This window comes from Phyllostomus discolor, chromosome 12 (genome assembly GCF_004126475.2).
Source record: "Phyllostomus discolor isolate MPI-MPIP mPhyDis1 chromosome 12, mPhyDis1.pri.v3, whole genome shotgun sequence".
NCBI lineage: Eukaryota > Metazoa > Chordata > Mammalia > Chiroptera > Phyllostomidae > Phyllostomus > Phyllostomus discolor.
In genome coordinates, this window is record NC_040914.2 from 45,545,267 (window position 1) to 45,572,095 (window position 26,829).

The 26,829-nt window shown below is 64.9% G+C and overlaps 1 protein-coding gene across 2 annotated transcripts in view; it reads left to right on the forward strand.

Annotated features, from left to right (window-relative positions):
- The first annotated feature begins 664 nt into the window (after positions 1 to 664).
- TBC1D2B (TBC1 domain family member 2B) overlaps positions 665 to 26,829 on the forward strand; it is a 29,943-nt gene continuing 3,778 nt past the window's right edge. Inside the window, exons 1-11 of one of the 2 annotated variants that reach the window (XM_028502457.2) lie at positions 665 to 1,024; positions 14,415 to 14,568; positions 15,909 to 16,074; positions 17,727 to 17,887; positions 19,497 to 19,735; positions 20,258 to 20,653; positions 21,206 to 21,316; positions 22,283 to 22,476; positions 23,612 to 24,106; positions 25,188 to 25,305; positions 26,413 to 26,598. In XM_028502457.2, coding sequence (XP_028358258.1) covers positions 701 to 1,024; positions 14,415 to 14,568; positions 15,909 to 16,074; positions 17,727 to 17,887; positions 19,497 to 19,735; positions 20,258 to 20,653; positions 21,206 to 21,316; positions 22,283 to 22,476; positions 23,612 to 24,106; positions 25,188 to 25,305; positions 26,413 to 26,598 — 2,544 coding nt within the window. In that variant the 5' untranslated portion in view covers positions 665 to 700. The remainder of the gene's footprint in view (positions 1,025 to 14,414; positions 14,569 to 15,908; positions 16,075 to 17,726; positions 17,888 to 19,496; positions 19,736 to 20,257; positions 20,654 to 21,205; positions 21,317 to 22,282; positions 22,477 to 23,611; positions 24,107 to 25,187; positions 25,306 to 26,412; positions 26,599 to 26,829) is intronic. The other variant, XM_036013283.1, reaches the window with a different exon arrangement.

Consider the following 26,829-nt stretch of genomic DNA (forward strand, 5'->3'; position numbering starts at 1 on the left):
CAACACAGTCTGTCTTCCGGTTTCGCGCGTGTATTCTTTGCCCCTTCCTCGAAGACCGTCTCGGGGACACGACGGCGACCTGCAGTGTCCGCACCTGCACGCGGCGTGCAGAGCAGATGGCCTTCGCTCGGTGAACGTTTGTTTAAGTCAATGCAGAAATGAGGTCCGGAGAGGCGGGACATGCGTCGGTTTTCATTCATGCACTTTACAAATATTTACCGAGCACCCGCCCACTCGGCGCCGGCAACAGGCTCTCATTTGTGCACTACGAGTCTGTGAATCTGGCGGCATTAGACGCTTACACCTACGCTCTTGCACCCACGGTGCCGAGAGGCCACTGCGCTGGGTTTCGAGCCCCGCACACTCCCGTGTACCCACACTCCTAAGGCAGCAGTGCAACAGTGCCGCACGAGAGGGCAGCGAGGGCCGGGGTAGCCCGCCGGAAGGAGCCTGCTGGGCTGCGGGGCTGCGCGGTTTGGCCCTGTCCCGGGACTAGGGGGTGGGGGGCAGGGGTGGGTGGGAGCGAACTGACTACAAGTCCCAGGCGGCTCTGCGCGCGCAAGTCGTGGGCGTGGCGGGGGCGGAACTACAAGTCCCAAGCCGCCTTGCGTGCGAGGGCGGGGCGGGTAGGAGGGTGCGGCTGCGGCGGCGGCAGCGCGGGCGAGCGCCCGGCAGGGCTGCAGTGGGCGCGCGGCGGGCGATGCCGGGGCCCGGGGCCCGCGCTGATGAGGGCGGCGGCGAAGGCGCGGGGCTGGGGCGGGAGCCCGCGCGGCTGTGCGGCTACCTGCAGAAGCTGTCCGGCAAGGGCCCTCTGCGGGGCTACCGCAACCGCTGGTTCGTGTTCGACGCGCGGCGCTGCTACCTCTACTACTTCAAGAGTCCGCAGGACGCGCTGCCGCTCGGCCACCTGGACATAGCCGACGCCTGCTTCAGCTACCAGGGTCCCGACGAGGCGGCGGAGCCCGGCGCCGAGCCGCCCGCGCACTTCCAGGTGCACAGCGGGGGCGCCGTCACGGTGCTCAAGGTGGGAGCCCGCACCCTAGAGCCCGTTCCCTAGAACCCACTCCCGGGCGCGCACCCTAGAGCCCGCTCCGCAGCCTGCACCTCAGAAGCACCCTCTCAGCCCACACCCAAGACCCGCACCTCAGCCTAGAACCACCCCCGCCCCTTGGCCGACTCCCAGCCCCACGCAGGTCTGCCCATTGAACCCTCCCCTTCCATCTTCCTTTCTCTGAGGCCTGGGTGCCTTCGTTTCCCCCCTTCTACCCCAAACTCTGTCCCCGAGTCCCATCTCATGCCCTTTACCTGGTGGCCACTGTCCTCTGACCTTCCTGACCTGGCTCTGTGTTCCCGTCTCCCTGGCGTGTCCTGTGCTCCCCTCCCCGTGGCCCAGGACTGCAGACTTGTTGACCTTGGCTGAGTGACCGCACATCCCTGTGCCTCAGCTGTGTCTTCCCAGGACGGGGAGGAACAGCGGTCAAATCCGTGAGACTGCCGAGGGAGTGTCCCTGCCATCAGTGTCTTGCACAGAGTGGGGCAGGGACCCCCCCAGCTGAGGTCACACAGCCAGCCCGGGCAGAGCTGTTTTCTTGCTCCTTATTTTGGCTGGAAGTTGGGACTGGGCTGCTGCTACCAGCATGAGGTCTTCCTGGTTGTCGGAAGGAAGGAGGTGTGGGAGATAATGCAGAAATGTGGGTTGCAGTCTGCAGGCCACAGGCCACAGTCGAGGTGCAGAGGCCTCCCCGGCCCTGGGGCCCCATCACTGAGCTCGGGGCCCCAGCCCCGGCCTCTCCCGCGCTTGCCGCCAGCCTGGTGGCTGCACGCCCCCGCCCTCCCTCACTCCTCTTTCTCATTTCTCCTGCGTGTTGTAAGCTGGGCTTTCCCCCAGAGCAGCAGGGCTGGGCTGGGACGAATGACAACTTTCTGGAAAGCAGGCCAAGTGCAGCGCAGAGTAAGCTGTGCCTGCTGCCTCGGCCCTGTGAGCACAGCACTGTTCCCGGAACCCCGGAGCCACAGCAGCTGGGGCTGGTCCCCAGGGCGTTCCAGCAGACCCCCACATCCTGTCCCCGAGTGGGCGCAGACAGCCCGCTTCTGCAAAGGAAGCCACGCAGGGTCGCAGTGCTCCTGCGGCTTCCTTAGAAAGCGCTTGTGTGAACTTGGGCACGGCCCCAGCGAGGCTGCGTGAAGCTGGGCATGCCAAAGAGAGGCTTGTCCTCACTGCACGTGGAGCCTCCCTGCTCGACAGGGCGCTGTGGGCTGGCTGGCTGGCGAGAAGAGGAAACAGCCTCCGGCATCAGATTTTCTCGGATGGCTCTGGAGCCCGCTATCGGGTTTTCTGTGTAGGGTTTTTTGAATAGCGGAGTTGTCTGCGTACCTGGGGCCCTGAGTGCCGTGTGGGAAGCAAGCGTGGCCTTAAAGCGGCCGGAGCTGGAACCTGCAGCCCGAGCCCGCCTCTCGCACATGCGGGTGAGGTCGTCCCGGCGTCCTCTGCTCAGTGGGGAATCGCGCCTCCCCCTCAGGTGGCCGGAGGGGTCCTGGTGGATGTTGTGGGAAGGGGCTGGCGGGGAGCACACACAACCAGGCAGCCGTGGGAAACTGTAGTAGGGTCGGGGGCACGCACGTGCTGTCTTCACGTCATGGAATACGAGGCAGCAGGTGCACATGAAGGACCGAGAGCTGTGGGTGTGAACACGAAGGACTCACACGCAAACTTGGCAAGAAAGACGTACTTACTGACGGAGGCATTGCATGCAGAAGGACACCGGTTCTGCGGGGGTTTCAGAAGATGGTGTGACTGTCTCCGGCGTGCGGGCGGTGGGAGGCCTGCTTGCGGGGGTGAGCCCTGGGCCTGGGCGGCAGTCCACTTGGAAAGAGAGAGCGAGTGCGTGGGAACGGGTGGCTCCCAGTGTGTCTCTAGGACTGGGTGGTGGGCACCCCAGTGTTCATGATGTTATTGGGTCCGTCTTAGTGTGTTCAGAATATTCCTTTAAAAAAAGGATTTTTTAATTTCCTTTGTAGAGAGAGAGGAAGGGAGAGAAAGAGAGGAAAGCTTTGCTTGGTTGCCTCTTGTACACCCCCAACCAGGGACCTGCCCCACAACTCAGGCACGGGCCCTGACTGGGAATCGAACCGGTGACCTTTCGGTTTGGAGGATGATGCCCAACCCACTGAGCCACACTCATCAGGGCCAGAATATTTCTTTTTAAAAAAAGAAACTGATTTCCAGGTGGGTTGCTGACTGGGCAGGACTATTCTGACACGTACAGTTGGCTCAGTGACAGACTGGGACAGCGTGCCCAAGGCCAGCGGTCTGCTTTCTGAAAACAATGGGACTGGGAGCGGAAGAAGCCCCCTCCCTGAAGGAAGGGGGGTGTCCAGATGTGGCGTCTCAGCGTGGGGGTGTGTTTTAGGAAGGGTGAATTTTAGTGATCAGCAGTTCCTTTTGAGAAGAACACTCTTGTGGTGGTAAAAGTGGACATTAGCCATTGATGTTCCTTCTCGCCGTTCAGCTCCAGTGGCTGACTCACCCTCCACGTCAGGGTTCCCCTGCCGTGGGGGACCCTGATTTCCCAGGAGCCTTTCAAGGGAGGGGGGGCAGGTCCTGCTGAGACTTCAGCTAGCTGCATGTAACTGTGCAGACACCATTTCCTTTGACAGATGGGCTCAGGAGAGAAGAAAAGAAAAATCAGCAATTCGCTTCTGGTGCGAGCATATGTTTCTCATTTTCCAGCGTCTTTCCGCCTTCTCTGGAGAAGCTGTGGTTTTGTTGGGCTTCTACAAGACGTTTTACTGCCTGACTCCCAGCGTAAGCTGATACTGGAATTTCTTGGTCAGCTTCTCTGTTGCTGAGCCCGGGGACCTGGTTCAGCGCCTGATTTCACAGAGGAGGGGCTGGACGCCAGGGGTGGGGGCGGGCGGGCCTGCGGTCGTGAACCCAGGCCCAGACCCTCTCTGCAAGGACAGACTGGCGACCAGGGGGCGTCCGAAATGCAGCATGTGTGTGTGTGCGCGCATGCGTGGTCTGTGCTGACACATCTGCCTTCTCAGACTCTGGAGAGCAGCGGCTGCCGAGATACGGCGCAGCGGTTTCTCTGCCACTGCGTTTGCCTTGTGCTTTCTGTGCTGCGAGAAAGCACCGGGGCCGTCTTACCAGCGTGTGTAGGAAGGACCGCCGCAACCCTCAGGCAGAGGCCGATGCTTCCTGTGGGGGTGCAGGGGGGCGGAAGGCCTCTTTCTCGCTGAGCTCTGCTGAGGCCCGAGGCGCGGAGGCGGTGGTGGGCTGCCCGCATTTAGCTCGTGGCTGACGGCGGGTGAAGCTCGGCGGCTCCGCCCCGCCAGGTCTGCGCAGTGTCTGGAGCAGGGAGCATGGGCAGCGGGCGAGGCCTCCGCCCCCGCCCCCTTTCCTGAGGGCTCCGGTACTCCGCCGGACACGTGCGTTGGTCCCCAAGTCACGCGTGACCGAACAGCCACCCGTGCATTCCTATGCTGAAGCCACGTGTGTGGGGAAAAGGCGCGTTCGGGGGTGCTGAAGCCGCTCTCGGCTTCAATGGCAAACACTCGTCGGCCTGGGTGACCGTGGTGCGTTCGGCACAGGCCAGGTGTGGCGGGCCGGGCTCCTGGGGTGCGCGGGACAACAGCCCCGGGGTCTGGACGGACGGCCTGTGACGGAGGTGGGACTTTTCCTGGCCGCCGCGGCTCCCGCATCACGGAGTTCCGCGAGGGCCCTACAGCGACAGGTGCGACATCGCTGCCTGGCACACAGTCCTGGTTGTGGCGCAGCCCCCGAGGACGGCCGTGTGCGTGTGTGTGTGTGTCTGTCTGTCTGTCTGTCTGTCCTCGTCGTCCAGCCCCGGGCCTGGCGCAGAGCAGGCGCCCAGTAGGCGCTTGCTTGTTGAACCGGGGAGCCCAGCGCGCACCGGTTTTGGGGTGAGCGGCGACCCCTTCCTTAGAAGCAGTCAGCCAGAACTCTCGAGTGTATCGGACGCCATTGTCACCCCGTGCCATGCAGGTAGCTGCCACTCAGGGAACAGCATCGAGGGCCCAAGAGGGACGACCGACCCCCATTTCGGCCGGTCCTGCGCCTTCAGGTCTCTGGTATTTGGTGCCGCAGCCTGGGCTCCGAGCACACGCGCACCGGTGGGCGGGTGTGCCGTGGAAAGGGCCCCGCGGCGAGAGGCATTCCTCCTGCACGAGTGCCATCACACAGCCGCAGAGTGAGGTCGCCGTGTTCCCAGCATTTGTATTTACAGGTGCCGAAATTTCACATAAGTTTCATGTGTCACAAACTATCGTGCTTTCGATTTTTTTTTTTTTTTTACAAACACTTAACAATGAGAGGGCCGCTCTTGGCGTGCAGGTGTATAAAGTAGATGGTGGGCTCGAGGTGGCCTCACTGGGGCTCCTGCGGGGCAGGCAGTGCGCCTGGGGCGGGGGCTTTGGCATGTGCAGCCCTATCCCCCAGAGAGGAGAACCTGCCCCTGAGGCAGGACTCTCAGACTGGGCCCGGGCGGGCAGTTTTGATCGGGGTCGTCGGTTCTTTTAGAGGTTCGTGCAAGAGCGGGGCTCAGTGACGCGTCAGGGGTGACCCCATGCTCCCAGGCCCAGCCCTCGGAGGGCGACTGTGGCCTGGAAATGGCGAGGTGGACGGCAGGGCTGCTTCCGATGAGCAAGCGTCTGCTGAGTTGACTCCGGGAGAGCGCGGCGGTGGGGAACACTGCAGGCAGCGTCTGTGCAGAGCAGAGCCCTCTGCCGAGGGCACGCCCAGCGAAGAGCAGCAGACCCAGCAGCACTGGGAACCCCAGGTCAGCCGGAGATCGGGACTGGGGTTGCCCCGGAAGTGGGTCGCCCCGTGCAGCGGAGGGTCGTCCGGGGCTGCAGTCCCAGCAGAACCTGAGCTCCCCGTGGGCCGAGGTCTGGCCGTGGCTCAGCGCCGCGCCCCTGTTCTCAGAGCACAGTCAGGGCGCGCTAGGTGCGCCCAGAGACCACGTCAGGGCCCTGGTGTCCTCGAGGCAGCCGGGGCGGGGCGGTGTGGGCTGCACTCCCCTGCGTGCGTTCATTCAGCAAATGCACTGACATCCGCTTGTGCTGCAAGCATCACGCCATTTCTGCACACACGGGGGGAAATTTTCTGTTCACTTAAGAAACAACAGCACCAAGACTTTAAAAATAGATCAGCACTTGATAGAATCAAAAAATTGCAAGGGCCTTGGGAAGAAAAAAAAAAAAACAACTTTGAGAGAAACCATATTTGTCCGCCGTCCTCGGGAGTATCAGATGGCCACCAGGTTTTCGGTTCTCTGGGAGGTCTGGCGCCCGTCCACAGCAAATGAAGGGGAGGGGAGTCTCGCCTGGGAGGTGGCCCCGAGCCAGAAATCCGTGCTCCGCGCAGGAAGTGCTGTGGGCGGTGCGGACTTGGAGAGAGCTGCCTTTGCTGGTTCCCGAGCCGGACTCTCCGGAGAGGACAAGCACACGGTGGTCAGACTTCGGTAGAATTGTGAGCTGCTCAGGCACTGGGTTCTCCTTGGGCCACTAAGCTGTCTTCTTTGTCACACGAGCTCAGCATCCCTCTCTCTTTTTTTTTTTTTTCAATTTTCACCCAAGGACTTTTTTTTTTAATTGCTTTTAGAGAGAGAGGAAGGGAGAGAGAGCGAGAGGAAGGAAGGAAGGAGGGAGAGATGGAAAGAAGGAGGGAGGGAGGAAGAAAAGAAATAAAGAGAGAGAGGAGAGAGAGAGGGAGAAAAGAGAAAAGAGAAGAAAGACGTTGATGTAAGAGAGAAAAATCCATCGGTTGCCTCCCGCACGTGCCCCGACTGGGGATTGAACCTGCAACCTTTCAGTTTAGGGGACGACGACACTCCAGCCAAGGGAGCCGCGCCGGCAAGGGCGGCCCCACTCCTTTTAATGCTTCTTCTGGTGGGTTGCTGGGATGACAGGACTCCGGTGTAGAAAGGGGAGTCGGGCGTGGGGAGCCCGGGCCTCCTCACCCCCGAGCCATCAGAGCCACGGTGGGGACCTGCCTCCTGGGGACCTGCCTGTAGGAGGTGGCCAGGCCTCTGGTGTCAGGCGGGCAGGTCTGTGTTATCAGAGAGGTTGGTCTTGGATTAGAAGAGGAATTTCCTGGCAGCAAGCCTAGTCTGTGCTTCCCTGTGCGGCCCTCTGCTGTGCGGGGGCGGGGCTGGGCTTGTGGGAAGGCGACCACACTGACCACACTGCAGGAGGGCAGTGCGGCCGCCGGTCAGCTGCTCCGCCAGCAGGTTTGCTGGGCACAGGGCGAGGGGCGGGAGTGGAGGGGCGCCTGTGGCCGCAGGGAGCTTGTCCCGCTCCGTTCTGGGCTGTGACGAGGACGCAGCCCCACCTGGCCTGGGTTGCCTGTGAGTGGCTCTGTGAGCTGGGAGGGGCCCTGAGCTTTGTTCCCCAGGGACACTCTCCTCGAGTCGGGACCCAAGGGGCCCTCGGGGACCAGCCCGCCCTGTCCCCGCCCGACCCAGTGAGGAAACCGAGTGCCACCGCTCGGGGGGGCGGCAGCTCCGGCACCGGAACCTTTCCCGGACACGAGAACCGTAGTGACACTGTGACTGCAGCCGTTTGCCGGTGTTCGCTGTGTGTCCCACCGTGAGCCACGAGTCGGAAATGGGGCTCATTCAGTTTTCGGGTGTTGCGTCGAGATTCTCCAGGCGCACCTGCCCCCACTGGGGCGGTGGCAGGGTCGCAGACGGTGAGTCCCCGAGGGCTGGAAGTGAACGGTGTGGGTGATCAGTGTCCAGGGGGTGGGCTGGGAGCGGGCGGGTGGCGGTGCCGGGAATGGCCGGTGGGGTCGGCGTGGCTCCGCGTGCGTCCACCCGCGTCTCTGAGGGCCTCGCCCTGCAGCCGCGGACAAGGCTGGTGTAGCGAGCACCCTGTGCACGGCACCCCCGTGTTCGCCCCCCGGGGCAGCGTGCGGGCCCGGCTCCACCTGCCCCAGAAGGGGGCTCCTCGCACCTGTGTGAGGACGAAGCCCCCAGGGGTCCCTGCAGGTTCTGGTCCAGGTGGGAGGCCAGGCCGGGGCTCAGGGACCGCGTTTCTGCCCGTCCCCCGAGCCCACCGCGGCCGCGGGCCTCTGTGCCGTCCCCCCTGAGGGACAGCTCTCTGTGGCTGTGAGGGAGAGGACGGAAGAGAACTGGGTGGCATCGGGGAAGCACCGGCGGCCGGGCCCTGGTCCTCAGGGGCACTCTGTGGTTTTCATCTGTGCATCCTCTTTGCATTTCGAGTCTCTCACTGCAGAGCACGGCTTTGGGGCCTGATACCCACTCAACACCATTCCCCGGAGGCCTTGAGGTTTCTGTCCCCAGGCAGTCACTTGTCACAGCTGCCCCCCGCACACTGGCGTCGTCCCCTGGGCCTTTCTGAGGGAGCTCCTGGGGGCCCTGGCGTCCCTGGTGGGGAGAGTTTCGTGGTTGCCCCCCTGCAGAGCCGCAGGTCCTCACAGCCCCCAGCTTGCCCCCGGAGCGGGTGCATGACAGAGGGATGCAGGAGAACCACCTGACACTTCCTTTCAAAAGATTGTGCTTATTTTAGAGAGAGGGGAAGGGAAGGAGAAAGACAGGGAGAGAAGCATCGATCGCCTGCCTCTGGCACGTGCCCTGACCGGGGATCGAACCGGCGACCTTGCGCCCTGCAGAACGATGTCCAACCCACTGAGCCACTCCGGCCAGGGTTGTTTTTTTCCCCCCCTAAGATTTCATTCACCTATTCACCTGGCACCGTCTTGAGACACCACTTCTGCCTTACAAGACTGTTAGGAGCCTGCGTGCCTCCCGGGCTGTCCTGTAAATTCACTCTTGGGCCAGGCAGGTGCCTGGGATCAGGCTCCCCGGACCCCCAACCTCTGCTGGGCGGAGCTTCAGAGTCAGCCCCTCCCAAACCAGTGTCTAAGATCCCGTTGCAAGTCCGTTGTTCGTGTGTCCTGCTTTTTAAATTTTTTTAGTGATTTGAGAGAGAGAGAGAGAGAAACATCAATTTGTCGTTCCACTTATTTACGCACACATCGGTCGATTCTTATATGTGCCCTGACCGGGGATCGAACCCGCAACCTTGGAGTATCAGGATGACGCTCCGATCAAATGAGCCACCCGGCCGGGGCTCACAAGTTCCCCTTTTAGGTTAACACTAAGCCAGAGTGGCGTGGTATCGCATGGGGTGTGGAAACCCCTGCAGGCTGCGGTGCCCGGCGTTTTCCTGCCCCAAGCTCATAAACCCGGGCTCCCGCCGGCCGTGCCAGCGCCGTGGGAACGTGGCCTGTGGTCGCTTCAAGGCCACGCGCTCGCTCCCTCCCGTCCGAACCGGCAGGCGTGCGGACAGGCCCGGGAGCGGCCTCGTCCTCCACCAGGTCAGGGTGACACCTGTCGCCCAGGTGGCCTCGCCAAGGCTGGCCCCTCCCTGGCGTCCTTGTTGCGCTTCTTCTGGGGTGGGGGGGCTGGTCTCCGTCCTGGCTGTGGGCCCACATCGAGTCTGCCCCCCCCAGCCGCTCATCTCTGCTACATCGTTAAAGCTAACGAAGGTGTTCTCGGAGGATGGGTCCACAAAACAGCTTTTCTCTCGTGGCGTGTGCTCTTCAGAAGAGGGCGCTGGCTGTTAGGGGCGGCACAGCCTCTGGGCCCTTCCTGCACCTCCCCTCCCAGGGCGGTGAGCGGGAGGACGTCCCCCCACCCCCACCCCCACCCCTACCGCAGGGTCTGGCTTCCTGCTCAGTCTTCCAGGGATTTCGTTCAGAATTCATGTAATTGTTTTAATAAAAGCCACGAGTATGTCGGCGTGAAGACGGCAGCTTAAACAGAGGGAGCAGGGTTTGTCGGTTCTCGGGAGGGACGGGGGGCCCCACGCAGCTGGGAGGGGAGCCGGGGCCACTTCCCTTCCCCGCGCCGGTCGCTGGGCTGACACACGAGATTTCAAAACCCTCCCAGGGAAAAGTCACATGTTCGTTGCTGGTGCCGGGCCAGGCCCCTCGGGGTTGTTTCCAGGCTCGTGATTTTGAAACACTCGGGAGGAGCTGTGGAACCTACAGTGATTTATCAGTTTGGGATGATAGTCTATTTTTTTTTTTATTTAAAAATCTCACATCTGTATTACTTGATGTGAGAGAGACAGAGAAACACATCGATTTGTTGTCCGTTCGTTGGTGGCTCCCTTCACTGGTTCTCGTGCGTGCCCGGACCGGGGATCGAACCCCCGGCCTTGGGGTGCTGGGACGCTGCGCCAACCAGCTGAGTGCCCTGCACGGCCCCGAGGCCTGTTTTTTCATCTGAGCTTCGTTCTGCTTTCTCGAGCTGCTTCCAGCGTTCTCGTGCCTGTCACTGGGCGTGAGAGGACTGCCTGAGACCCGGCCCCGAAACCCAGACCTGCCCCCGCGAGTGCCAGAAGCAGCAGTCGTCCCCCTCACCACCACCGTTCCGAGCAGCCTGTGGGCACCCTGCCTCCCTCCCTCCCTCTCTCCCCTGTCCCTCCCTCCGGTGGCGACTTCCCCATCTGGACGGTCACTTGCCTGCCTCTTGGTGGCCCCTGCTGGCCCCGACCTTTGGGGCGGAGTCCAGAGGTCACCCGAAGGCGGGAGCTGAGCTGCTGTGTCATCACACGTGGCGTTTGCGGGGATGAGGGAGCGGTTCTGTAGGGACATCTGATGGCCCGTAGGTAGGACCTTTGGCCTGGGCCTCCAGGAGCGAGCGGGGGTGTGCGGGGGTGTGCAGGGGCACCGGCACAGCCGGGGCAGGTGGTGGAGGCCGGCGTCCACACGCCGCTGTGCGGACAGGAGGCTCCAGTCCCGTGGGGCGCACGGGGCGGCGGGGGCCACCGGAGAGGTGCCGGCAGGGGGCACAGGATGGGACGGGAGGATCGAAGAGGAGGGTTTGGGGTGCGGGGTCAGAGGATACCACGCCAGTGGGGTCGCTGCTGCAGAGACGCAGGCCGGGAGCGGGAGCATGTCCGGGAGCGTGGACCAGGGAGACTGGGGGGCGGGGGGCGGGGTCCTCGGACCGGAGGCCTGGGGACTCTGTCGTGCCGGACCCCACCTGTCTTCTCCAGGTGCGGGCTCCTTCCTGCCCCCGCAGCCCGCCGTCAGGGGGTCCTCAGAGCAGCAGTGTGCACTTCACGGCCTGCGGGGGGCGTGCTGGGACCCCCCCCCTCCGACCCCGAGGTGCAGAGGGCCAGCCTCTGAGGCACGGGAGGCGTCTGGGCCGCGGAGCCAGCGCCCTGGCCGGGGTCTCAGTCGGGCATGGCCGGGGCCACCGGGGTTTCACTCTTGGAGAGAAACGTGGGGGAACTTCTGATTCCCGTGGAAACGCTGAGAGGGCGCGTTCTGTCCCGAACGGGCACTTCTCCCTCTTCGCCTGGACGCACACGGCGCCCAGGCCCGGCTGCGCCCCCCGGCGGAGCCCCGCGGCCGGGGGAGCTCGCGCATGCGCGGTGGGTGCGGGCGCCCGGCCCATCCTCGGTGTCACACGGGGTTGTCTCACTGCCTGGGTCGTAGTCATGACGCCCTCGTTTCTGTCCACGTGTTTAGCCGGCTCTGCTCGTCCCACCGTTTAGTGATGAGTACTCTTGGCACCCACTTGACCTGAAATGCCGCACACACGCGTGTTCTGCGTGTTTCCCCGTGTGTCTGGGGTCTCGGGTGGCGCCGTGCCGCCGTAGCTGCTGTTTCTCGAGGGCACGCCGACCTGTTTGCTGGGCACAGCCGGGCTTTGAACCTGACGAATCTTTTCAGGATTCTCGGAGGCTGAACTGTGAATGAATGTCATGATCTCTCTGCCACCCTCTGAAGAAAACACCTTCTAGAATTCTGGCTGGAGGCTGTTATGATTCTGTGATGCGGGAGGATTTCTCAAGCGTGTGCCCGGGCCTGTACGTGTTGAATTGTCCTTGGGAGCGTGTCTCTCGTGGTCTGCTGGCCTCGAGGGCACGTCTGCTCCCGGGGCAGGGGGGGGCGCCTCAGAGTGTCACCCAGCTCCGTGCCCCCAGGGCTGACCCCTCACTGGCCCGGGGTGGGCCCTCAGTGACTGTTTGCCGAGTGGATTGTGTACACGGTGTTCTCCGTTTTCCTTCTTTCGCATTAGTCCAGAGAGGGTCCTGGCCACACGGCTGGGGGTCACAGGAGATGAGCGTTGTCCCAGCCCCGGGGGGGGGGGGCGGGGGGGAGAGCTGGGGCAGTCGTGCGGTGACCACCAGGCCGAGGCCCTGGCCTGGCCCCCGAGTGGGCTCCGGCCCCTCCCCTGGCACTGCCCGGGCCCAGTCAGCGCGTGTGGCGGGGAATGAGCCTGTGATCAAATGACTTCATTTCGGGACTTCCCTGAGCAGCGAGGAGGGGGTGGGGCTGGGGGGAAGGAGCCCCTGGGGTCCCAGGAGGGACAGGTGGCTGGAGCCCGTCTCCCCAGGAGGGGCTGCGGGAGCAGCTGGGGCGCCACGTGACCCTCAGCCAGCTGCCAGGGGCTGAGCCCACTTGGGCCGCCCGAGGGGGCCCGGTTGTCCTCCTCGCAGCGGGCACCTCGCAGGGCGGCTCCCAGGTGCCCCCCAGCCCTCGCCTGCCCCTCGCCTTCCTGCAGCCGCACAGGGGACCTCCGAAGCGCTTCCCTGGGGTCTGTGGTGTGGGGGCTGGTGGCGGCTGGCGCCAGGGTTTTAACTGTGTGAGGAGAGGGCGGCCAGGCCCTTCGAGGGCTCGCTCAGCGGGGTTCAGGGTGCCATCTGCGCTGGGCACCGTGAACCGCAGCGCAGCCGCCTTCGGGGACCGCAGGTCACAGGGACGGCCCTGCTGCCCGGGGCCGCACGGTGCTGGGACCCCCTGCTGGGCGGGTGGAGGGAGCAGGCTGGGTCCGCTGTCACCAGCCGAGTGCGCTGGCCCAGGGCTCCCAGACGGCCCAAGGTCCTGCCGGCCCCTGTGCTGCCCCTGCTTTCACGGGGCGGTGAAGGCCCCTCCAGCCCGCCCAGCCGGCTCCCGCCTCTGTGGCCCTGCAGGAGAGCCAGCGTCTCTGCCGACTGAGCCGCGTGGGGGGGTGGGGACTCGGGGTGCCGAGCTGCAGTGAGGGTGTCTGGAGTCGTAAAGCCTACGGAAGGGGGTCCTTTCAGCCGCCCCACACCCCAGGACCCCCACGTGGTGGCCCCTCCTCTCCCTCTGGGCGTCCCCCGCACCGCCACCCTCCCCGTGGAGCCTGTCGGTCGTCTGACCCGGCCCAGCACCCATCATCGGGGCACGCTCAGTGTCAGCCGTGCGCCGGGCTGGTGCCCGCGGTGCGCAGCTGGGATGAGCCTTAGTGGCCGTGTTGTGTCGGAGTCCAGACCACGTCGCCACGCGGTCCCCGCCGCGTCCCACGCGCTCGCTCAGCAGGCCCCTGCGGGTGCCGGACTGCGCGCTTCGAAGCGAGACTGGCCGCTGGCTCTGCGTCTGCGGGACCCGTCAGTGTCCGTGGGAGGGAAAGGCAACGAGTGGGGGGCCCGGGGGGGCGGGGTCCCTGGAGGTGGGCGGGCCTCGCGAGCTCCGCCCCCCGCCCGGGATGGTGCGGGCTTCAGCCTGCCCCCCCCCCCCCCCACTGCCCGCACTCGCCCCAGCCACGTGCGTCGGGCGGCGCCGGCCCCTCCGCAGCTGCTGCGGTGGCAGTCAGATGCTCTTGGCGGTCTCCAGTTTTTTCAAAAAAACGAAAGGAAGCCATTAATCATCGTCTCGAGGTGTTTTGCCGGCTTGTGGACCAGGTTTCTGTGGCGTGAATAATATGTCAGCCACTGAAAACATGTGGCCTGAAAGGGTTTTTTTTTTTTTCTTTTTGCCCCGGGAAGTTAGTGAGGGATGATTAACAGGTTACTAATTGTTCCCCATTTGGATTTATTACTCAGAGGTGTCCATGGGGGAGGTTTTCTCCTACCAAGCGGATTTTTCGAGGGGCCTGCGTTGCAGGAGGCAGCTGGCGGGGGTGGGGCAGTGAGGGGCCGGCCGGGTGTTCCGAGCCCAGAGGGACGCAGCAGAGTGTGGGCGGCGTGGTGGGGCCAAGCGTGGGGGAGGCGAGGGTCTGGGCAGGCCCTGGTGGTCTCCCCCCAGGACGGGACCCCGCCCAGACACACACCGCCCTCCACCCCGGGGCTGGGATCTGGCGAGGAAGAGCGTAGGGGCGCTCAGAGTGAGGGGGTGGTGCCCCCTCCAACCCCCTGCAACCCCTCGAGGAAAAAGGTCGTGCTGTGTCATGCCGTGACTCTAGAATTCAGAGGGACTTCTTACTGCGAGGGGATACTCTTCATAGTCAAGGTTGCTGTTTGCCTGAACAGCTTGTGAGCAGAAGCCCCTGATCTTGCCGTTGAAAACCCTCCGACCGGTTCGGGTGGCGAGGAGCTCAGCCTGACCCCGAGAAGCCTGCGTGTCGTCCGTGGACGTGACGTGACTTCTCCCTCCCCCCTCCGTCCAGGCGCCCAACCGCCAGCTCATGACGTACTGGCTGCAGGAGCTGCAGCAGAAGAGGTGGGAGTACTGCAACGGCCTGGACGGGGCGAAGCGCGCCAGCCGGGCCTCCCCGACCCCGGGGGACTCCTCCAAGGGCCTGGTGGCCCGAGACAGCACAGGTGAGTCAGCCCCAAGGGGCTGTGTGTGGGGGGGTCCGGGGTGCGGTGGTTGGATCGAGCAGGGGAGCGGAGAGCAAACTCAAACACGCGGCGACAGCCCCCGTGAACGGGCAGCTCTCCGCCCTCCCTCCGCATCCGGACGTGGGTCCCAGCCTCCAGCCATGACCTCGTGGCTCCCAGGCCAGGCTTGCCCTCCGCCCTCTGCCCTCTGCCCTCGCTGGAGGCTGCGTAGAGCTGGGCGGGCTTGCCCCCGGAGCCCTCCGTGACCGGTCACCGGTGACCGGCGACGTGTCCTAGGAAGGGTTTCTCTGTCAAACACCAGCCGCCCACGTCCCTCCAGGTCTGTGCACGTCCCCGAGTCAAGGGGGCCCCACCACGTGCCTGGGCCTGTGGGCACCCGGCTTGTCCGGGACACAAGCGGCCCCTTTGACTTCCGGGTGTCTTCTCCCCCTGAAACCCCGAGTGTCCCGCCAGCCTGGCCTCACCAGTCAAGACCTTGTTGGCGGGGTTGCCCCCGGCGCGTGGGGGTCGTTGGCCGTGCCGCACGCCCACCGGTCGTCCTCCTGTGGGACCTGTGGGGGCGTTGCCATGGTGACTTCCCCCACACGGCAGGCACGCGCCGGGGGGCGGGTGCCCCGTTCCCAAGCCTGCAGCCTCCATGTTCGGGTCCCAAGATTTGTGACCGTCGGCTGAGCTTTTTAAAAGCCACTGTCCTCAAGCGTTTGATGGAAAGAAGCCGTGCTCTCGGCAGAGGCTCTGGGCCCCTGGAGGCCATGGGGGAGCGGGGGAGGGGCCCCCCCCCGACGTCCTGTGGGACGGGCTCCCGCAGACCCGGGAGCCGAGGCCGTGCCGGCACCGGAACCGGGAAGTGTGACAGCCGTGCTCCCCCGCTCGCGCCCGGCTGCAGTGCGGGCGTGTAGAAATGTTTGCAAAGACCGTGGAAGGTCTGCCCTGGCCGGTGGCCCGGTCGATTGGAGCGTCGTCCCTCACACCAGAAGGCTGCGGGTTCGATTCCCGGTGACGCCGTGCACAGGAGGGAGACGATCGAGGTTTCTCTCCCCCGCACCTGCTGTAAAATGAATGAACACACCTCCAGTGAGGAGTTAAAGAAAGGACGGAGCGAGTCTATCGGCAGACCCCTGCAGTGCAGGTGCTCTGCACTCGGGCTGTGAGGCGAGGCTCAGCTGCACCCGGTCCTCTGCCCCGCGCCCCCCAGGCCGCGCCGCTGTGTGTCTGGGCCCGGTTCTCACGCAGCGTGTGGGTCAGTGTCTCCTGGGAGGTGCCGAGTCCCGCGCAGGGGCGTTGACCCGGCACCCGACCTCCGTCTGTCCGTCTTTCAGAGCTGCCCCACCCGCACCCAGATGCCTCTGCCGAGAAAGCCAGGAACGTCCTCGCTGTGGAGGCCGCCCCCGGGGAGCTGGTGGGGGAGCAGGCTGCCAGCCAGCCGGCCCCCGGGCCCCCCAACTCCATCAACTTCTCCCTGAAGCAGTGGGGCGCCGAGCTGAAGTGAGTGTCGGGGGCGCTGGGCAGGGGGGTCGGGGGTAGGGGCTGGCCCTGGCGGCGTTGGCTGTGGTTCCGTCCGCCGCGGCCGCGTCTGCTCCCAGTCACGGGTCTTCTTCCTCCCCGCGGTGGTCCGGGGCGTTTTCACTGCTCTTCTCTGCGCGCCCGGTGCTGCTTCTGTCGCGTGAGCTGTCGTGTGAGTCCGCACCTTTCCAGGTGCTGGATTCCTTCGTGCTCCGTGAATTCCCTTGGACTTTGCTCTGGAACGAGCTGTGATCTCTCAGAGGCAGTTGGATGCCTTGGACGTTCCTGTCTGGGCTTCATTGGGTGGGGCAGGCGCGGCCTTGGGGGGCAGCGTCAGCGCCCGGCGTGGGAGGGCTCCCCCCGGTGCCCCTGGCACAGGGGTGTGCCCGCTGCAGCCGGGGGCAGGGGGAGCCTGGATGGGGGTCCCGCCCCGGGGTCCCCTCCCAGCCTCGGAGCTCTCTCACACACAGCCTGCAGGCCCGTGCTGGGGACTGGGGAGCCCCAAGGCGCGCCCCCTCTCTGTCCGCCTCTCCTCTGCCCCGCACTGCGCCCCGCGGGTGCCCCCTGGGCTCCCTGCCTGCCCGGCGCCTGGACATGGTCTCCAGGCTGGGGGCGGGGCTCCCCTCGCTCCTCCCCCTCAGGCCGCTGCCGGGGTCCCAGCCCGAGAATCGCTGTTCCCTCCGCTTCGTTCAGCCTCCCATTTTCTCGGGGGACTGGGGGTCTGGCCCCTCTCGTTCCGCGCCCTCGGGAAGCAGACGTCCCCACCCGGTTTCTGAAAGTTCCACTGAAGTGTTTCAAGCGTGCACACACGTATAGACTGTGTAGCACGGAGACTACCTGGGCAGCCCTGCCAGCCGGACGATGCTGTCGTGTTTCTGCTGCACCTGAGAGACAGTGGAAGCACCGTGGAGACAGCTCGGGCCCTGTCCCCACCCCCCCCCCCCCCGCCCCGCGATCCAGTTCCCCCCTTGCCCTTCTCAGAGCTGCCCAGCGTCTGCGTGGTGGTCACTGTTCACGCGCAGGTTTTAAAAAGTTTTACTGCGTGTCTGTCTGTAATAGTCTCTTAATAGTGTTACCCTGACAATGTAACACAGTACCCTGTTGCATCTCTCATTCTGTAATTTCTTTTTTACTCACCATTTAAAAAATATTGATCTGTATGACACGTGCAGCGTTAGCTAGAAAAGACGTTCTGCAGGGGCGGGCATTTTTATCCTGTCGCTGCCCCCTCCTGAATGCCTGCAACATTGTAGCCACGCAGGAAGTATCTGCTGAAGGAACGCATTCATTTCGAAAGATGCCTAACCTTTGTGTGAATGTGCTGTGGTTTGTCAGTTTCCCTGTTGATGGAAGTTTGTTGCACTCCTTTGCTAAGCTGTAACGAATGTTCTGGCTTGTGGCTTCTTGCACACACACGTGCGAGACCTCCCCGGGAAACGCCGGGTCTTGAGGCGGGCGCCGTGGCCTGGCCTGTGTCGGGACCAGCCGCCATGGCGGCAGCGTGTGCCCGTGCCCGCCCGGCCTCGGGGCAGAGCGCCCTCGCCAGCGTCCGGTGTTAGCAGATCCTCGCACTGCGGCCAGCCCCTGACAGGTGCGCTTGTGTTTTCGCAATAACACTTCCTCGTTCCCCACAGAAACTCCATGTCGTCTCTGCGCCCCGGAAGAGGGCACGAGAGCCGGAAGAGCGTGTTTTACACGCACGAGGAGTGGGAGCTGCTGGACCCGAGCCCCAGGGACCTGGAGGAGTCCGCGGCCCAGGAGGAGCGGAAGAAGCAGCCGCCCGAGGGCAGCAAAGGTGCGGTGTGCTCCCGGCTCCCGGGCCGGTGCTTCCCTGCGCGGCCACCCGTCGGCCCCCAGGGTCGCGGAGGACCTTCCGGCAGGTGTTTGTTTGGAGAAGCACAAGGCCCACTGGGGGAGGGGTGCATTCTCTGTGGGGGGTGAAACCTAAAGGCCCAGAAAAGAGGAGCCACAGGAAATGAATGACCGCCCCTCCGGAGGCTCCTAAACTTTTCAAGGCGTCAGGATGTCCACAGTGCTCTTTACAGAAATGTTGGCTAAAAAACCACAGCAGGTCATTCATTCACAGAGGTGTGACATGCACAGGGGAGCAGACAGCAGGTGTCGTGAACTCCGGGGAACCCCCCGCCAGCCTCCGCGGCCCTGCACTCGGGCTGCCCTGGGTCCTCTCAGCTCCCCCCGCCCTGCAGCCCGCACCAGTGGCTCATCCTCGGGGGGATTCTAGGTGTCAGCCCAGGGCCCGTGAACATTTCAGTGTGTATCTGTACGAGACGAGACAGGGACTCCTTAAAAAAATCATAACCACGAAACAACTTCGTCATTGTACCTAAAAGCAGGTGCCGTAAATCTTGAAGAGTATCTCGTGCTGCTAGAGCAGAGGCCGGCCCACATCCAGGGGCGAGGGGCGAGGGTGGGTGGCGTGCGTCACATCCGGAAAAGCAGGGAGGGATCAGCCCAATCTGTTCACATGGGTGTTTAAGGTTTTTTAAATTTATTTGTAGAGAGGGGAAGGGAGGGAGAAAGAGAGGAGGAGAAACATCAATGTGTGGTTGCCTCTCCTCTCACACGCCCCCTTACTGGGGACCCGGCCTGCAACCCGGGCATGTGCCCTGAGTGGGAATCGAACCAGCGACCCTTTGGTTTGCAGGCCCACGTTCAATCCACTGAGCCGTACCAGCCAGGGCTTAGGTACCACTTTTTAAAGGAAGAGAATGTAATCGTGCTTTAAAACATGCGTCTATAACTGTTACATACATTTTGGGGATTGTTGTGCTACTTTTCTCACTAAGGAGCTATTAACATATTAACAAAGACAGAGGCCAAGGGTCCCTCGAGGTCTGAGCCCTGCCCGGGGGCCTGCCACCCAGCCTCCTGGGCGGGGCGTCCTCGCAGGGACCCTCCCGGGGCAGGGACGCCGTGTTCCCACGGCGCTGAGGGCACCGAGAGCCCGGGCCTCCACCCTCCGTGCTCCCGAGAGTGCCCGTGGCGTGCACACAGAGGGTCAGCCGCGGGCCTTTGGAAGTACTGATGGACCCTGCAAAACGACAGTGCTCCCAGGGAATCCTGGGAGAGCTGCCGTCTGCTCCGTCCTGTCGCTGGTTCCTCGTTGGTGCCCGTGGGCGCTCAGCCCTTCTCACCCGTCTTAAGGCGGAGATTGGGCCATCGGAGGACGAGGGTTCTTTTAAAGTGGCCACGGGGCGGAGTCTTGTAAGGAAGCCTCTTCCGTGGGGGAGCGCGTCTGACTCAGGCGCGGCTGCTGCCGGCACGGAGGGGGCAGGGGCAGCTCCGGGTGGTGGGGGGGGCGGCAGGCAGCCCGGCCTGTGCTGTGGGGGTTTCCCAGAGGGGGGCCGGGCCGCCCTTGACAAACAAGTTTTGTTTCCCCGTAGGGATAACTGTCTCGGGATTTCCCTTCGATTTTGGACGTGCTCCCTACAAAGGAAGGCGCCCCCTCAGAGACATGATTGGCTCATACAAAAGCCGCCACGGCAGCGGCGGCGGGGACCCTGCCCCCGAGGGGACCTCGGGCCAAGGCAGCGGGGCCCGGCCGGCCTCCGACGTGCAGCTGCAGGTGCAGAGCCAGCAGGAGGAGCTGGAGCGCCTGCAGAAGGACCTGTGCAGCCAGAAGGTAACTCTGCCCCTCACCCCCTCCTCCCACGTCGTGGCGTTGGGGCCTTGCCCGGGGGATCGCGGACCCCTCGCGTGGCCAGAGGGGGGTGTTGTCTGCACCCCGCTCTCTCCTGCACTGAGCCTCACCCTGAGCCCAGGAACAGTAACTAGACGCCTTCCCGCGTCTCCTCAAACAACACTTTCCTTCTGAGCTCTGAGACCCGACCCCCTCCGTCGCTCGGCTCGGAGGCCTGCGGCTCGATGTCCAGGCTCCAGGCGTCGGGCCCGGGCGGGCGCCCGCCCGGAACCATCGCAGATTGCAGAGTGTGCGTCCATCACTTCCTGTTTCCTGTGATTGTCCCCCGCCGCCGTGGGCCTTGGCGGAGTAGGGGTTTTCCTCTTCGGTTCTGAGGTCCTCCAAGAGGAAGTTTGGTGTTGGAATGCTCCCAGTAACTACGGTTCTGCGCTGGCTCAGGCCCTGGCGCTGGCGCCCTGCGGCCCCCTCACGGCCCCGCCCCCCGCCTCCCCCCCCTCGCTGCAGGAGCTGGTGCGGCTACTGCAGCAGACCGTGCGGTCCTCCCAGTACGACAAGTACTTCGCCAGCAGCCGGCTCTGCGACGGCGCTGCCCAAGACACGCTGGGGCTCCTGCACCAGAAGGACGAGCAGATCCTGGGCCTGGCCGGGCAGCTGGAGAAGTGCGGCCTGGAGAAGGAGAGCCTGCGGCAGGAGCTGCGGACACTGAAGGGCGCGGTGGGCGAGCTCAACGAGAAGCTGGGCATGCTGATGGAGACCATCCAGGCCAAGGACGAGGTCATCATGAAGCTGTCACGGCAGCTCAGCGAGTGTGAGGACGGCGCGGCCTCCCCCACCTGGCCGCCCGCCTCTCCTACCGCCGCCCCTGCCGGCCGGGACCAGCAGGAGCTGGACCGGCTGAAGGTGAGGGCCGGCGTGGGCCCTGACTGCTGGGACCAGAGGCCCCACACCCCTCCCCAGTGTCCGTGGATGTCAGTCCATGGCTGCCGGCCGCCACGAGCTACAGCCACAAAGTTGCTAGTCTCCTGGGGAGCTTCCCCGGGGAATAGGAGGCAGCCCAGCGATGTTGCCATTGCTCCGGCAGTTTCAGCTCTCTCCCCTCACTGGCTTCCAGCTCCGCTGAGATATCTGTTTGTACACCCTAGGGCTTCCCCCTCCCACATAACCCACAGAGGCTGCATCTTGCCCCTCTGCGGCCAGTTCAGGAAAATCACCACATGAAATAAATTCATTTCCCCCTCTGCCCCGACACAGCAGCGGGCCCTGCCTGCCCGCGGCCGCCGGCAAGGGTGGCCCCAAAGGCCCCTCGGAAACTGCCTGGTAATCAGCTTTCAGTTCCTCAGCACCGGCCGCGGCGCAGCAGGGCTGTTTGGTGAGGCAGCGGAATATCAGCGGTGAGAATAATCAGGTCAACATTCAACCAGTGTGAATCGGTGCACTTTCTTTTCCCGACAGGATAACCTGCAGGGGTACAAAACCCAAAATAAGTTCCTCAATAAGGAAATTCTGGAACTCTCGGCGCTGCGGAGGAATGCGGAAAGGAGGGAGAGGGATCTCCTGGCCAAGGTGGGTCAGGGTGGGCGTGTCCTGCTACCTGGGGCAGGTGAGGTTCGGGGGCCGTGGAGAACGAAGATGCCGGAAACCCAGCTCAGCGCCCGGGCTGGCAGGGAGGTGGTCTCGGACGCCACGAGCTCCGTAAGACAGCTGCAGTGTGGGGCGCGCTGCCGCCTCGCCGTCCGCGGTGGGGGCCGCCCGTGGACCCGTGGAAGGGAGCTCACGGAAGCAAACGTGGAATTCCGAGTGTGCAGGTTCAGGGCGCCTGCATCTGGGACTCGTGCTGTTGGGACGGGGGGGGGGGGGTCTGCGTGTTCTCTGCCAACGAGCCGGTGAGGAGGATGCAGCCTCCCGGGGGGCGGGGGGGGGGCGACAGGGTCACCCAGAGGGTCGGTCGCCGCTGGGGCTGCAGCCGGCTTCCCCAAGGGTGGCGACGCCACAGGGACCGTCCTGTGAAGTTCCGGGACACTGCACCCCCCGGGTCACCCCCAGAGCCACCTCCCAAGCCTCGTTCTGTGTCACCCCACCCCCACCCAGGGCGGTTGTGTGTGATCTGCCTGGTGCGGTGGCAGGTGGGGGCCAGTCCCGGGTCCTTGTCCTCGGAAGGTGTCGACGTAGCTCTCGGAGGCTGCCCGGCTGCCACGCGCCCTCCCCCTGACCTCCCTGGCGGGCACGTGGCCAGCCTTCTGCGACCGCCTCTGCCCCGTCCAGAGCGGACGCTGGTGTTGGCCTCTGAGCAGCAGCAGCACCTCCTGTGCGCCAGGCCCCGCGGGGGGAGGAGCCCGAGGCAGGGAGTGTCCCCCGTCACAGGCGTCACTGGCGGCCTCTGGCTTGCACTTGCCCCTCGGCCCTGATCAGCGTCTCCGGCTCCCTCCCCAGCACTCAGAGGCCTGCCCCGCCCTGGCAGCCGTGGGGCGGGAGGCTGGCTTTTCCTGCAGGCCGCCCTGGCGGTGGAGGTGACGGCCCCTCTCTCCGCAGTACTCAAGCCTGGAAGCCAAGCTGTGCCAGATAGAGAGCAAGTACCTGATCCTGCTGCAGGAGGTGAAGACCCCCGTGTGCTCCGAGGAGCCGGGCCCCGCCCGCGAGGTCATTGCCCAGCTCCTGGAGGACGCGCTGCAGGTGGAGGGCGCGGAGCAGCCGGAGCACGCCTTCGTCAAGCCTCACCTCGTCAGGTAACTCTTGGCAGCGGCCGCCGGGAGGTGTGGTCATGGGGCCAGGTGTCTGTCCCCTTGTGGGCTGTCTGGGGCAGGGCAGCCCTTCCCAGCCCCCCGAGCCTGTGTCCCATGGCCAGCACCCCCTTCTTCCCTCACCCGGGCCTGCCAGGGCCCCAAGCCGCCTCTCTGGCCGGCTTCTGCCCCCGAGGGCTCCCTGGTGGCGCTGGGCCCACCTGACCCCTCAGGATGACCCCCCCCCCCCAGGCTAAGGCCCTCCTGCCCCCTGCCACGGCACAACACCCCAGCAGGCCGAGTGCCCTCCCCCCCGCCCTGGGCCGCTCCTGAACGGTTTTCTCCCTCGTCTTTGTGCCTTTCACAGCGCCGTCGCTGTTCCAACGTAAAAGCCGTGCATGCACATGCATGACACACACACATTCATGTAGCCAAGTGTGTCAGCCGTGTTGTGGGGTTGCTGGTGTCTCCTGTGCTTTTCACCTTCAGGGCTTTCAACCATCTAGAATTATTTTGTTGTTTTTGGTTTTAAAGATTTTATTTACTTATTTTTAGAGAGAGGGGAAGGGTGGGAGGAAGAGAGGGAGAGAAACATCCATGTGTGGTTGCCTCTCATGCGCCCCCTACTGGGGACCTGGCCCACAACCCAGGCCTGTGCCCTGACTGGGAATCGAACTGGTGGCCCTTTGATTTGCAGGCTACGCTCCATCCACTGAGCCACAGCAGCCAGGGCCAGAATCAGTTCGTTTACTGTGTCATATCAAGGAGAAATGTAATGTTTGCTGGCAGGTGTGGCTCGCTCGGTTGCCACGGCACCCTGTAACTGAAAGGTTGAAGGCTCGACCCCTGGTCTGCCGAGTGCAGGAGGCAACCAGTGGTGCCTCTGTCTCTGTGAAAAGCAGCGGAAAAAATACCCTCCGGTGAGGGTTAAAAAAAAAAGAGTCACGTGTCACTTTTTCCCACGCAGAGAGCCAGCCGCTCTCACGCTGCTCAGGCCCCACTTGGCTTCCTCGCGGGGTCGGAAGGCCTGGCTGTGCGGGGAGCGGCCGGAGCTTCCCCCCCCCCCCAACCCCCGGGCTCTCCCCTCGGTCCTGCCGCCGAGACCCCACCGCCCCGTCTTCCCCGCCGCCCCTCTCTGCAGCGAGTACGACATCTACGGGTTCAGGACGGTGCCGGAGGACGACGAGGAGGAGCAGCTGGTGGCCAGGGTGCGGGCGCTGGACCTGAAGAGCCTGCACCTCACGGAGGCGCAGGAGGCGTCCACCGGCGTCAAGTGGGAGAACTACTTCGCCGGCACGGTGAACCGCGAGATGGCGCGCTCGCCCGAGCTGAAGGGCCTGATCCGCGCCGGCATCCCGCACGCGCACCGCTCCGCCGTGTGGAAGTGGTGCGTCGACCTGCACACCCGCAAGTTCAGGGACGGCGCGCCGCCCGGCTACTTCCCGGCCCTGCTGCAGAAGGCGCTGGAGAAGCAGAACCCGGCCTCCAAGCAGATCGAGCTGGACCTGCTGCGCACGCTGCCCAACAACAAGCACTACTCCTGCCCCACCTCCGAGGGCGTCCAGAAGCTGCGCAGCGTGCTGCTGGCCTTCTCCTGGCGGAACCCGGACATCGGCTACTGCCAGGGCCTCAACAGGTGCGTGCCCGCCCCGGGGCGCCCCGCCGGCCGGCCGCGCCGCTGGTCACTGGCCGCTGGCCGCTGGCCCCTGGGCTCTGCCTGCAGCCCCCTGCCCTCCTGCTTGGCCGAGAAAACCCAGTGTTTTCGCGCAAAGAAGGAGCTGCCTGTGGTCAGCTAGTTTTCGCTTTTTTTTTTTTTTTTTTTTGAATCCTCACCCTAGGATGCGGGTGTTGATTTGGGGGGGCAGTGGGTGAGGGAGAGAGAGAGAGGGGCCACCGCTGCGGAGCCCTGTCTGTGCCGTGACGGCAGGCGGCCGGGCTGTGGGGGCCGCGGGCAGGGGACGAGGCGGGCACAGCGCCCCCTGGCGACTCCCTGTGAGCCGGCGGCGTGCCCGAGCTGTGACCTCGGACGCCCGGCGGCTGGCCCTGCTCCCGCCCCCCACTCCGCGCGTCGGTGCCGTCATCCCACCGGGGCCCCTTGCCGGCTGTCCCTGCGCCCTTTCCATCGCCCGTCAGCCTCACCCGATGACACTGTGATGTCACCTGCGGAAGGAAAAGGAGAAGCGGCTTCAGGGCTTCCCCGCGAGCCGCGCACACGAGCCCCCCTCGCGGGCTGGGCTGGGGGTCTGGACTTCCCGGAGAGGGGCTTCCCCGCCCCCCCCGCCCCTCCCCCGCCCAGCGCACCCAGCCGGACGGGCCACCCCCGGGGCTCGGGACAGCGTCGGCGGCCAGACCCGAGTCCGCATCGCGAATCCGGACCTGTCCACATGGCGTCCGTGGGTCTGAAGCTCCTTTTTAAGCGAAACCTCCGGTGTCTGCCTCTGGCGTCCGCGCTGGGATTTTCGTGCAGAAGAGGATGCGTCCGAACGCCTGAACCACAAACTCAAGGAGTTAGCTGCCGCAGCGGAAGTCTGATCCTGAAGACTCCTTCTCGCGAGGCGGGCGGATGCTGGGAAGCACTGTCCTCAGCCAGGGACTGCGCCCCAGCGCGGGGGGCGGGAGTGCGGCCGTGCGGAGGGGCCGCTCCGCGTGTGGGAGGGGCCATGGCCGCATGGACACGCCCCGGCCGGCGCGCTCACCGCGTCTCCCTGCGCTTGCAGGCTGGCGGCCGTGGCCCTGCTGTACCTGGAACAGGAGGACGCCTTCTGGTGCCTGGTCACCATCGTGGAGGTCTTCATGCCCCGGGACTATTACACAAAGACGCTCCTGGGATCCCAGGTACGGCGCCCACACCCGCTTCTGCCCGCCACCTGCGCCGCGGCAGCGGGAGGGCAGCCGGGGCGAGGCCTGTGGGCCAGGCTCAGCCGTGGCCGCCCCAGTGGGGCCCAGGAGGCGGGGCCGTGGGGACACGCTGAGGTGTCGGGCTGCTGTCCGCCAGCCAGCGAGAGCTGGCCCAGGGCCAGGCCCCGGGCCGACCGCTCTTCCTGGTCACAGCTCCGCACTCTCTCCCTGTGTCTCCGGGCGCTGCGGCCTGGGGGTCCTTCCTGTCCCGGCCTCCGGCCGCCGCCCTCAGCTGCCTGGCTGCTCCGCTGCAGTCGCCAGGGCGGCCGCCCGCCCGCCCGCCGGGGGGAAGTCCCTCTGTGGTGACCGGCTGGGAGGCCCTGGGGTTCGCAGCTCTGCCGTGGCCACGGGCCCTCCCTGCCTGGAGCTGTGCGGCTCGGCTCCACATGGCACCCCCACCCCCGCTGCAGTCCCCCCCATCCCCCATCCGTGAGGGGGTCTGAGGTTGGATTCTGACGACGCATGGAAAGCTCGACGCCGCCGACTGTGCGGTGGGAGCTCAGCAACGTTGTTATCAGTGACGTCGTCACAGGCCCGGGGAGGCCTTCATTAGGTGTGGGTCTGAGAGGGAACCTGCACCCCGTGTGTTGCAAACACGTGACCTCTGAGGAGACGCCCCCCCGCCCCGCGGTGAGAGCGATGGCTCTCCGGAGAGAGAACGAGCGTTTTCGGTTATTCCCCGTCCTCTGTTCTCCCGCCTCACGCTGACACACTTCAGTGTCGGGAGACAGCCAGGCAGGCTCTCGGCAGCCCGAGCGCCCTCCGCGTCTCCGTGGGCAGGTCCCGTCCAGCAGGTCCTCAGCCGAAGGCCTGCAGTGGGTCCGGCTGCGCCCCTCTGACGGGTGTGCTCACCCGGCCCTGTGCTCTGTGCTCGCAAACCCCTGCCTGTCGCTCCCGCCAGGACCCAGCGCCGGCACCCCTGGCCCGGCCGCCCGGCCTCCCCTCGGTCAGGCAGGAGGGGCGCGGCTGTCACCCGAACACTGAGGACAGAGTCACCCTGCCTCTGCCCTCTGCCCTCTGCCCTCCGCCCTCCGCCCCGTGCAGGTGGACCAGCGCGTGTTCCGCGACCTCATGAGCGAGAAGCTGCCGCGGCTGCACGCGCACCTGGAGCAGCACAAGGTGGACTACACCCTCATCACCTTCAACTGGTTCCTGGTGGTCTTCGTGGACAGCGTCGTCAGCGACGTCCTCTTCAAGATCTGGGATTCCTTCCTGTACGAGGGACCCAAGGTGGGCGGGCGGCGGCGGCAGCTCCGGGGGCCGGGGTCGGGGCAGCCCCGGGCTTGTCATAGGAAGTGCGCCTCGTGCACTAGCCCTGCTGGGGGGTCGGGGGGCTTCACCGGCTCGTGGGCTGCGCTGCCCCCGAGGAGACGGACGGTAGTGCTGCCCTGTCGAGGGCCAGCGGTCAGTTCACACGGCCGGGGGCGGACCTGGGCCACCGCGGAGCCTTGTGCCCGAGGG